The sequence below is a fragment of the Cornus florida genome, unplaced genomic scaffold, assembly GCF_030987335.1.
Source record: "Cornus florida cultivar Cherokee Brave unplaced genomic scaffold, ASM3098733v1 CherokeeBrave_3.0.0_Hap2_Chr11, whole genome shotgun sequence".
NCBI classification, from domain to species: Eukaryota; Viridiplantae; Streptophyta; class Magnoliopsida; order Cornales; family Cornaceae; genus Cornus; species Cornus florida.
The window spans coordinates 136890632-136903381 of record NW_026775581.1 but is presented as its reverse complement, the minus strand read 5'-3'; the positions used below and the strand labels follow the sequence as shown (position 1 = coordinate 136903381).

The window sequence follows — 12750 nt, the reverse complement described above, 5'->3', positions numbered from 1 at the left end:
GGGGTCGCTACCCTTCACTCCTTTAAGGACGTACCCCTCTCCATTCGGATAGGTCCCTCCCCATTGCACTATCCATCGCTCGAGGTCCGTACCTGCAGACGGACCTCGGGTGCATGATTACCTCTGTCACCTCGAGCTCCCCTCGCCATGAACATGAGGGGACCTCGAAGTCTGGCCACCTCAAATTCCCGACCTGAGATCTGAATGGAATTCGAGGACCAAGGTCTGTTACCCCGAGCTCCCCTCACTCTAAACTCGCGGGAGTCTCGGGGGGCCATGATTCGAACTAGATCTTGCAAGGTCAAGAAGGCAATACCTTGAGGAGATCCGTTCTCTATCTTCAAAATCAGGAGTCTGAGAAAATGTGGACAGGTGGCTGGGATCCAAGGGTTCGCCTCTCGAAGGTCAGCACAAGGGGGAAAGGATACCGATACCCATGGTCGAGCTCTAGATGGGGTTAAAAGAGGTTATTAATTATGAAAGACGCCGACATGACTAGCATTAATGAGGAAGCGCCATTTTCCCTTTAGACTGGGGGGCAAAGCGACTCTTCCTCTTTGGACTAAAGGGGGGAGGTATCTCCACCCGATGAGCAATGTCCCATCTGTCAGAGAAAGGGGTCCTCTATCCCTCGGACAAGAGGGAACTCACCTCTGTAACCGACAGATATTGACCGTTCGGAGGCATTATAAATAGGAGAAGTTAATTAGCCTTAAAGGCAGAGTTAAGAGATTTCCAACTACCAATTACCATCGAGCTTGAACCTACTGGGTATCACCGTACATTGCCTTCCCTTTCTCAATCCCTGAGTTCCAGGGAATCCTTTATGTTATTTGGGTCCCCACTTGGATACTGATCTCAGCACTCCCAACTCACGTGGAATATAATCCTCATATCATCCCGAACCACTATCAACATTTTGGCGACTTCACTGGGGATGAGTATTTCACGATGTCAAGTGTGCATGAATTTAGCCCTAGCCCTCAGGAGGGAGTCTCCCTCGGAGAGGAGTATGACGGGACCGCGAGTAGTGTCCCAGGAGCACGATACCCGGGAAGGACGATTCTTTTCCCCGAGGCCCTGGTCGAAGCCCATAACTCGCTAGCGTACCGAATGGAGAAGCTAGAAGACACTCAGAGCGAAGTAATAGCCCTGCTCAGAGACATCGCCAACAATGGAATCCCACGACGCGCGACGGAACAGCGTAGCGGTTTCATTTGCGAACTCGACGAAAGTCAGGTAACCCCGGATCAGCCGGTACGCCGGGCATATCCTTCGTTTTCAGAGGGGAGACGATTGGTTAGTTCTCTTAGACGGCCGAGGGAGGCGACCACTAGGGCCCGCCGAGCCCTATTCAGCACCCTACTTACAACGCTAGTTAGGGCAGGTGTGCCCGAGTGTAGCCACAGGGAAGCTGTTTGTGAGGAAAAGATCCCCGGTGGCACACATTACCCGCAGGAGTTGGCCCAACATTCACCCTATGTGACCTTGGCGGACCTCCAGTCGTTATTGTGAAATGGAAGGTCCATACTCTCCCAAGAGGAGGCCCCCGAGCGGCCTTATTCTCAAGCTGTTGCACTGCTTCCATACCCCCAAGGGTATGTCGCACCAAAATTCAGTAAGTTCGACGGCAGGAGGGGCAACCCGCGGGAGCATGTGGTGCAGTTTATAGAGGCATTGGGGCCTTTTGGAAACGATCACTTCCTTCTTACTGATAGAGCTTACAAGTGGTACGTAAACCTGGAGCCAAGGTCTCTCAACACATGGAATCAGTTGGCTTTGTTGTTTCATACCAAGTTTTTCCAAGCCGAGGAAAGAGTGACCACGTTGTCTTTGACAAAGGAGGTGCAGGGCCACGGGGAAGACTTGTTGACGTATGTTCACAGGTTTCATGACCGAGCCATGGAGTGTTACGAAATGCATAAAGAGGAGGCCCTGGCCAAGATATGCATACAAGGGATGCAGGGGGCCTATCGGATTCACCTTATCAATTTGAAACTCCCTACCTTTGCAGATCTAATTGAGGCATCTCGCAATCTAGCAGGAAATCTTACTGTCAACGCCCAACTCTTGGCACAAGATGATCACCGAAGCAAGCGCAGGCTTCTGGTTTCAACGGCTGATGCACCCGCTAGCAAAAAGGGTGCAGGAGTGGCTCGCCCTCCCCGAGGGAGAAACCCAGAAGAAATCCCGCCTCCTTTTCCATGCACGATGGAAGAGGTTGAGGCCATTCTCAAAAAATGGATACAGCATGGAGACATCAAGCTACCCGAGGTAGCACACGCGCCGACCCCAGAAGACTTGGCTAACCTTCGATTCTGCATGTATCACCGGCACACTCGCCATCCCACATTTGACTGTTGGGCTCTACAGAACACCTTCCAGCGACGAATACTAGTGGCGAGCTCATCCTGCCCCAACGAGACGTGAGGGAAGAGCCTTTCCCCACTCACGATAGAGGAGCAACGATGATGGCGACTAGGGGGGTAGATAGTGAGGAGCTCACTTCAGGAGATATTGCTCGGGTTGTACTGGTCGAAGAGGGGAAGACCTAGGCGCGTTTCGCCTATTAGGGACAGCACCTATCAGGAGCATCCTTCCAAAGATGGATTTCTCTCCCCTTGCCCAAAAAGAGATCGCTAAGACTCTTTGGCTCGCAGCAAGAGAGGGGCTAAAAGAGGCAGCGCTGATTGCACCAGTTCCAATGAGCCAGGGGTCACCCGGAGCGGCCATAGTTTTCACCGAGGAAGACAAGTGCGTGCCCACTCCTCACAATCGACCTCTGTATGTCACGGCCTCACTCAACGGAATAGAGCTCAAACGGGCGTTTTTGGATAATGGTTCCTCTCTCAACATAATGCCCCTGGAGGTCTTCCGTCGGAGCGGGTTACCATCTGAAAAGCTCGTTAGAAAGCCGACCGAAATTGCGGGATTCGATAGTGACATCCGGAGAACAGAAGGACACGTGACGGCCGAGTTGGTCATCGGGAAGTTCAGAAGCTCTACTAAATTCCACGTTATTGATTCCGATACTTCCTACCACCTCCTCATGGGCCGAAATTGGATACACAAGTTCGGAATAGTACCCTCCTCGTATCACCAGTGCATGAAGGGATTCTGGAACAGAAAACAAGTCACAGTCCGCTGTTCCGAGCGTCCATTTGCCAGGAGAGAGTCTCATATGGTGGAGGCTGGTTTCTTCGAAGAATTTGAGGACTTAGACGAGCCCCGTCCCTTGATGGCTGCCCCTCTGCCAAGATGGGATGAGCTCGATCGACTACTACAAGAGGGAATCCCGACACAAAAAGAAAAACCAAAGGCTGGAATTGACCACCGTTGGAAAGCCGTGTGTAAGAGAGTGCGCCTATCCGACGGAAGAATCGCTTACCGTTTATGATGGTGTGGGGGGGCACGGCCTCGGGCGATTTCGCGCCCCCGCGAACAAGCATGTGAAGCACATGACGGGGATTATGACGAAAAAGTCGAACAAGAGCCGGCCGGATTGGGTCGGTCTGACCAGGAAGAGCTCAAGGAAGTTGATTTAGCTACAGATGACCGGCCTCGTAAAACTTACGTGAACAAAGGGTTGCCAGCGGAGGAGAAGACAGCATTGATAGAAGTGCTAAAGGAATTCAGTGATGTATTCGCATGGACATACGATGAGATGCTCGTGCTAGACCCCCAGATTGTTGCTCACCACCTCAACATACGGCAGGGAACGAGACTAGTCAAACAAGCACAGAGGAACTTCCGCCCAGAACTCAAATTACAGATCAAGGAAGAGGTCCAACGGCTCTTGCAAGCTGGTTTCATCAAGCCCATTCAGCACCCTACCTGGTTGGCAAACATTGTTCCTGTGAAGAAAAAGAACGAAAAAATACGGGTCTGCGTCGACTTTAGAGATCTGAACAAGGCGTGCCCCAAGGATGACTTCCCCTTACCTATAATCGACAGTCTGGTTGACTCGACTTCTGGGCACGAAATGTTCTCGTTCATGGATGGATATAGTAGGTATAATCAGATCAAGATGACGCCATGTGATGCAGAAAAGACGGCCTTTCGAACCCCATTGGGGAATTTTCACTATACCGTCATGCCATTTGGCTTGAAGAATGCTGGGGTCACTTACCAACGGGCTATGACAGCTATTTTCCACGACATACTGCACAGGAATGTAGAAGACTATGTGGATGACCTGGTAGTAAAATCCCGAAGGAATGAGGAACATCTGGCAGACTTGAGGAGAGTTTTTGAGCGTTGCCGCAAGTACAAGCTGAAGATGAATCCTTTGAAGTGTGCCTTCGGAGTTGAGGCCGGCCGGTTCCTGGGTTTTGTTGTACATCGACAGGGCATCAATGTCGATCTCGATAAGGTACGGGTTATACAGGAAATGCCCCCCCCCCCATCGCACTCTGAAGCAGCTTAAGAGTTTAATAGGCCGGATTTCTTATCTCCAGCGCTTCATCCCAGCCCTGGCTGAAGTAACACACGCCTTTGGCTCATTGCTGAAAGGAAGTCCCGAGTTCAGGTGGGGCGAGGAGCATCAACATGCCTTCATAAGAGTTAAAAATCTGCTATCTTCACCAATCACTATGGTTGCCCCTCAGCAGGGTATCCCACTCAGGTTGTACATCACCTCCACTGATCATTCCATCGGGGCGCTGCTCGCCCAAAAGAAAGAAGGGCGAGAATGTCCTGTCTATTATATTAGCCGAGTCATTGAAGGCGCAGAAGCGCGTTACTCGCCGATCGAGTGCCACTGTTTGTCCTTAGCTTTTACAGTAAAGAATTTTCGTCACTACTTTCTCGCTCATACTATCCACCTTATCACGAGGTGCGATCCCCTGAGGTACCTGCTCTCGCGGCCTGTCATGTCGGGACGAGTGGCGCGGTGGCTGCTGACTTTTGCCGAGTTCGACATACAATGCTTTGCGCCCCGCGCTATACTGAGCCAAGCATTAGCAGATCTGATGGCCCAGTTCCCGTCTGGAGAATACGAACCCGTGAAAACTGACCTACCCCACGAGGACCTTAAGGCGCATGTTGCGCTGTCAAGGATGCAATTTGGACGCTGTCGTTTGACGGATCGTCGACGGCACGGGGAGGAGGCACCGGAATAGTGCTAACCCCAGAAAAGGGAGAGGCTCAAAACTTTTCGTACAAGTTAACCTTCGGGTGTTCTAACAATACGGCGGAATATGAAGCCTTAGTCCTGGGATTACTAGCAGCCCGAGAAGCAAAGGTCAAACGCCTACACGTGCAAGGAGATTCCAACCTAGTGGTAAATCAGTTGGATGGCTCGTACGCTATTAAGGAGCCGTCATTGGCAGCTTACAGAACCATCGTACAGAAACTTAGCGGCCACTTTGATGAGCTGCGCGTGACTCACACGCCCCGCACGGCCAACCGACATCCAGACGCCTTAGCCACCTTAGCTTTTAAAGTTGCAATAGTGGGGAATCAGTAGACATAAGAATTCAGAAGAAAGAAGCATCTTGCTTGCACAATGACGAATTCACCAGTGACAGAAAGGAAGAAGATTGGAGAGATGCTTTTGAATCACACCTGAGGGACGGCAAAGGAAAAATCCCGTTGTCCGAGTTAAGAGATTATACACTTTACTTGGGGACATTATACTATAGAGCGCCCGGGGGCATCCTGGCAAGGTGTGTTGGAATTGAAAAGGCTGCACGCGTCCTGCACACCATTCACGAGCAAACTTGTGGCAACGATTCGTTGAGTTTATACAGGAGAATACAGAGGCAGGGGTATTTCTGGCCATCCATGGCAAAAGAGGCGAGCACCATCCAGAGAGAATGCCAGAGGTGTAGAGAGGATCTCGACAGACCACAGAGTGTCGCCTGTGTGAGCGAGGATTGGAGGCAAAAATATTTGGATTATATTGAGCGACACCTGCTCCCATAGGACCGCGAGGACGCTGCCACATTAAAAAAGGACGCACGTCGTTTCTTCATCAGCAGCGGAGAATTGATGAGGCGAGGCTTCGACGGGAATGCCAAGCGCTGTATCAGTACCTCCGATGTACAGGAAGCACTTAAGCAAACTCACGGAGATGAGCACCAGGGATGGAGAAAATTGTATAACCGGATTATCCAGACAGGCTACTATTGGCCTACCATGCAGGAGGATAGCAGACGGTATGTGTAGAGGTGCCGAGAATGTCAATTTCACAATCATGTAATCAATGCGCCCGCGGTCGAGTTACACCCCCTGAGCCCTCCCTGGCCCTTCCACACCAAGGCGATGGACCTAATAGGCCCAATTTCCCCGCACTCAAGAAAGAAGAATTGGATTTTAGTGGCAATGGAGGTCTGCACTAAATGGGTAGAGGCGGCCCCCTCCCAATGGATGCTTGGAGGGACAGCCTCCCCTCGCCCCAAAGGGGTAACGATGGATTCTTGCCTCGATCATGTCGCGGCAGCTCCCCATTCAACTGTTCTCGTGAGACAAGTTGAGCCAACCCCAGTATCCTCAATCGCTGTGATAGTTTGGTCTTGGGACGTTTCCTCCTCCCCCTCGACTTGCTCATTGTCATCCTTGGAATCACTTCGTCTAGAGGATTCACCCCCGAACGATCCCATAGAACCTGAGCTCTCTGTCCCTACTGAGTTGCTTTCCTCAGGAGTAGGAAGAGCTTCGATTGCCTTCTCAACCATGTCCCTTAACTCCTCGAATGGCTCATGAGGAAGCTTTTGAACCACCGTGTTTAAACCATCCTCGTCACTACCCTCGCTAGCATGACCCTCGCGGCGACTCATAACCTCGCCCCCAGTCTCTCGAACATCAATCGTTTCTGTATCTGCAAGAGGCCGTTATTAGAATTGCAAATTTATATATATTTAATAAAGCCTTAACGCGAGGAGGTTACCTTTATCTGAGGGCGAGTGACTAGAGCTCTGCTCGATCTCGATCACACCCATGGCAGGGTCCGCGGCAGTATTTACTCTACCGGTTTCCTCGTCAAACCTCCTTAGGCCTCGAGCTAGGGGAATAAGTTCTTTCCCCACCCCATGCCGTGAGTGAGTGGGGGGGTTTAGGTCAGAGGAAAGTACGTCCCTCGCGGCCTGATCGAGGTTTTCAAGAACACTAGCGAGAGTGTGAAGAGAATCTTGAGGCACGTCTAAACCGGGAGTCACAGAAGAAGTATAGACACTGCCACTGACTTGAGCGCCCCTACCAGGGTCATCCTCAGGAGGTAAAGAGCGGGACCTCGTACCAGAAGATGCCCCAGCTCGAGCCGGTGGGCGAGGGAGCCCTTCAGGAATCGAGGCCTTGGCAACAACGGCATCACGAGAAGAGCCCTGAAGATAAGAAGAAAGTAGTGTTAAGATCGGTCAGCAGAGAATTTAGATCAAACCATGTCGAGGTAGCTTACCTTAGCTCGCTTGGAAGAAGAAAATGGAGTAATAGTAGGCACGAAGGTGCCAACATCCTGGTCAACCTTACGTTTGGTACGATAAGACTTTGTAACTCGAAGGGCTATAACCGGTGCACGAGTATCCATCAGGACTAAGGGACGAAAGTTAGCTGTATTACATGTCTTGTTTGGACCCTTCTTGTACGCACGAAAGGAAGCATCTCCTCTTAGCAAAGGAGAAGCATGGACGGGCACTGGCTCGCTACAAACAAATCGATTGAAGGCACTAACTATCTCCTTCCAATAAGCCCTCGTCTTCGCACCCCATCGCCCCACTCGCGAGGGAGGAGAGACGCAAAGAATACGTCGAGCCCCTACGAGCTCCCCCCCCCCCCCCCCCCCCGAATCTAGGAAGCGAGTGAAGCCCAACCTGTAAGTAATATGATCCTGACGAGCACTGTAACCATAGCCTCGAGCAAATCCTTGATCTCAACCGAATTGACGAGCCACCCGATAGGGGTTATAGACCTTACCCACTCCCGAGCTTAGAGGAAGGAGAACGGGGAGATAGCCTCCTAAGGACATGGCAAGAATGGTTAAGGCAGGATTGCGCTTTAAAGCTTTACTCGAGATGACCTTGCCATCCTTTGGGGCCCAATGATCCACGCGAGGACCTTGGCTGTAGGGACGAGCTACGAAGCACTTCTCCCTATCAATATACTCGGCGAGTTTCTTTTTTGGATTGTGCTTGTGCCATTGATAGGACCTCTTCGAGCCGCTGTCATAAGGAAGCGCAGTGGGCCGAGAGGCATACCCTGGGAAGTGCTCGTAAAGGAACATCTGAAGAAAGATGGTGTTGATTGGAGACACCACACTCATTCGGCCAACAGAACGCTCAATGTGGACATGGACGAGGTCGAGCTCATGATAGAAGGACCCCAAGAACATTGCAGCTAAGGGAAGACTATGACCCTTAGAAAGTTTAATGGCTAGAAGAGCAAGGTCAGGGCTGGGCCCATCTTCAGGAGGACCTGGGAAGATAAAACGAGAGAGCCAAGTCAATAAGAAGCCAGCAAGATGAAGCTGGTCCAGGCACTTTAGGCCGTTGAAGGCCTTCTCGCCCTCCATTTCCCGAGGTGGGAAATCCCAGAAATAGTAGCGTAGGAGAGAAACAAAGGTACACTTGTTTCCTGTTTTAGGAAAGTTTTCCTGAACACCGCTCTTTTGATAGCGCGTGGCGAGCTTGCCAGCCAAAGTAACGGCACTTCGAAGCTCGATGATTCTCTTGACCTCGATCTCAGAAAGGACCTAAGTGCTTGGATCGGTCTCCCCAAACAAGTTCAGGCACATGAGCTGTACCACATCCTCGAGGGTAGGGGTAAACTCCCCCCAAGCGGTAATAAAAGTATGGGTGTCCTTGCTCCATCGAGATAACAAAAGCGCGAGGCCTGAGCAATCTCGACCAATTGACAGTTTGCGTGTGTTGCGAATGGCGTCCGTTATTTTCGAACTCTTCAAGATTCTGGTAAACTCGGCGTCACTTAAGATAGCGTCCGTCCATAAGTCCCACCCTTGACCGTGACCAGTCTGGCTCGTAAAGATAAGGGGTGAGTGAGAAAAGTCGCCTCGCTTCACTCGGAATCTGAGTATGGAACTCGGGGGGATGGGGACGCCCTCTCGCGCGTAGGGTTCACCCTCAAAGAGAAATGATCCCTCTTGGACTTCGTCCACATCGCTCAACGCGTCGCCACTAAGCCAAAAAGTATTACTCGAGCCAAAATAGGGCGCGACTCGCCATTCAGTTAGAGGAGGGACACTGGGGACATCGTCTCGAATTGATTGGGACATGGTCTACGATTAAATTCAAACAAGTGCAAAGAAAGCTACTTATGCGAGCAAGGGTCTAACGGGAAGAGAGTATGTTCTGTTTTACAAAATATAGACAAGTGTGGTTTAAATAGTAAGGGTATGGTTCCCGAGGCATCACACCCCTGACATACGAAAAGACGCGACGCGAAGCTCGAAGCGTCCAAGCATTTAATACACTAATAAAAAGCTGACACGATGACCAAGGGAGCCAGAACGACACGACCACTCAATAAAAATTACTAATGATTACGAAAAGACGTCTTGGCTTGCTCGAGCTCGTCTTACCCGCAACCTCGAGCAGGGGGGCAAAATGTTGATGAACTCGCCACATCACCTGTCTATGTGGCACCTCCTCGAACAGATGCTTCGTATCACTTGCTTATGTGATCCCACCTGTCTCAATAGGCACACCTGGCCAGAATCTATCTGGCATGTCATCAAGGGGACAAGTAATCCTGGGCTGCTCGTCCCATGACTGGAAATACTGGCGAAGAAGGGGTTACTACCCTTCACTCCTTTAAGGACGTACCCCTCTCCATTCGGATGGGTCCCTCCCCATTGCATTATCCATCGCTCGAGGTCCCTACCTGCAGACGAACCTCGGGCGCGTGATTACCTCTGTCACCTCGAGCTCCCCTCGCCATGAACACGAGGGGACCTCGAAGTCTGGCCACCTCGAATTCCCGACCTGGGATCTGAAGGGAATTCAAGGACCAAGGTCTGTTACCCCGAGCTCCCCTCACTCTGAACTGGCGTGAGTCTCGGGGGGCCATGATTCGAACTAGATCTTGCAAGGTCAAGAAGGCAATACCTTGAGAAGATCCGTTCTTTACCTTCAAAATCGGGAGTCTGAGAAAATGTGGACAGGTGGCTGGGATCCAAGGGTTCGCCTCTCAAAGGTCAACACAAGGGGGAAAGGATACCGATACCCATGGCCGAGCTCTAGATGGGGTTAAAAGAGGTTATTAATTATAAAAGACAGCCGACATGACTAGCATTAATGAGGAAGCACCATTTTCCCTTTAGACTGGGGGGCAAAGCGGCTCTTCCTCTTTGGACTAAAGGGGGGAGGTATCTCCACCTGATGAGCAATGTCCCATCTGTCAGAGGAAGGGGTCCTCGATCCCTCGACAAGAGGGAACTCACCTCTGTAACCGACGGATATTGACCGTTCGGAGGCATTATAAATAAGAAAAGTTAATTAGCCTTAAAGGCAGAGTTAAGAGAATTCCAACTACCAATTACCATCGAGCTCGAACCTACTAGGTATCATCGTACATTGCCTTCCCTTTCTCAATCCCTGAGTTCTAGGGAATCCTTTGTGTTGCTTGGGTCCCCACTTGAATACTGATCTCAACACTCCCAACTCACGTGGAATATAATCCTCGTATCATCCCGAACCACTACCAACAATCTATAACTACATCTGTGATATTTTCATTTTTGAAAAAAAAAATTCCCTTACTTTTTTCAACTTAAAGTAGATGGATAGTCCAATGACTTGATTCATTGTTGGGATTTTTTAATAATAATTTTACTATTCTTTCGTATATTTTTAATGAACATTTATTTGAACTTGGTAGATGTCCACTCTCAACCGTCAGGAAAAGGTGGATGCCCCAGAGTTCTTCTGAATGGACCAATCAAAAGAGATTTCAAATTCATTACATGTTGATTAAGAATTTTGAGGTTCGGATTCCCTTAAATATAATTATTTTGACAGCTGTATTTGGTCTGCTTAGGTTTTCTATTCCTTTCAAAAAGTAGAGGTATACATTAGAACAATTGTGGGTGTGTAAACCTTCCAGAAAAAAATAAAAAACAATAAAACAAATAAAAATAATGGAAGAGTGTTCTTAACGTGTGTGTGTGTTTATATATATATATTTTATTACAGACATGGACTGCCCTGTGAGAAAATGATAGTTGGGGAGAAGATAAAGGTTTGAATTCTTAATCTTCGTACGACGTCCAGTCACTTTCTGTTAATTTGTTTGTTTCTCACCCACTCCACAAGAGAGCCAGCCTATTCACCCACTAAACATTAAAATATATATATATTTCAACCCACAACAAGCAGTATTACTGGTCTGCTTATGCTATCAGGGATTACTACGTCTTTATAACACCACCCATCACTTGCTCCTAACTAAAAATGCTCGCTCGCTTAACTCCTACTGCTCCAGATTTCACATATAAGTTAATATTTTCTCAAGGTTGTTTCATTTTTCATTTTTTAAGATTCTGGTTTCCTTACTGTGGAGTGAATTGGGCAATGTTTTGGGTTTCTTGAAGAAGACAAGACGGCAGTTTTGGGCGGGTTTGGGATGAGGAGGAGGAGGAGGTTTATTGAGAAAGATTTGTAATGAATAGTCAAGCTTTGGGTTTGGCCACACAGGTTATGGTAATGGCAATTGTGATATCTGTGATATTGTTGTTTGTGGGTATTGGAGTTTTGGTGTTAATTCATGTGTGTATTGTTGGGAGTGCACTCAGGAGCGGATTTGGCAACAATACTAGGGCTGAAAGGGGCAGCTTTGGAAGCACAAGCATGTCCCAGGAAGATTTAGAAAAGCTTCCTTGCTTTGATTTCAAACCAAAAGAAAAGGGTAGTAGTAGTCCTGTGGATTGTTGTGCTGTTTGCTTGGACAACTTTAAAATTGGTGACAAGTGCAGATTACTGCCTACCTGCAACCACAGCTTCCATGCTCAGTGTGTGGATTCATGGCTTCTGATGACACCCATTTGTCCGATTTGTCGTGCGAGTGCTGATTCTTGGAAGGGTGATGGCTCAGCTTGGGGCGAGGGAAGTAGCCGTTTCAGTGATAGTGGAATTGAGTTGAGAGACGGCCAAACAACAGAAAACACCCGCTTGAGTGATGTTGGGATTGAGTTGAGAGAGAGCCAAACGACAGAAAACACCCACTTGAGTGATTCTGGAGTTGAACTAAATGAAAACCAAACGGCTTCAGTTGGAGCTCAGTTGAGTTTGAATGCCACTCCTTCACATGTTTCTGTAGAGGAACCAGCTGTGTGAGAGGCTGCTTTTGAAGTCTAAATCTCAGTAATTACTGTTACTCATCATCATGTCTATAACTGGAATAAATATATAGATATTGTTAGTATAAAAATGGATTTATTCATCCCTTTTTGCATGTTCAATTTGGTAGATTTAGCTGTATGGTGCTTCTCTGGCTCTTTCCTGGTCACTTCGATGCATTTTATTTGGAGATAGCTCCATTTGTGTTTGTGATCAGATTACGTTTTCAAACACAAACTGTAGCTTAGGGTTTTGACAGTAAAGATGAATCCTGAACTTGGACAGTTATAATAATAATAAAAAAAAAAAAAACACACATTCTTTGTAGGAATTAACCAACCACGCATTATTGTAAATGATTACTGACAGTTATATTGCGTGCAGTATAAACTTGGAAGGCTTTTTAACTAACTAGTTAAGGCATAATCAATTCGTATCGTATTATGTAATTCCATCTATTTTT

General features: G+C 48.7%; 1 protein-coding gene across 1 annotated transcript; it reads left to right on the top strand.

Moving 5' to 3' along the window:
* Positions 1 to 11249: 11249 nt before the first annotated feature.
* LOC132284166 (RING-H2 finger protein ATL74-like) lies at positions 11250 to 12689 on the top strand. The gene has a single exon (XM_059786242.1). The coding sequence runs from the start codon at positions 11613 to 11615 to the stop codon at positions 12282 to 12284; it is 672 nt and encodes a 223-aa protein (XP_059642225.1). The 5' UTR covers positions 11250 to 11612; the 3' UTR covers positions 12285 to 12689.
* Positions 12690 to 12750: the final 61 nt, after the last annotated feature.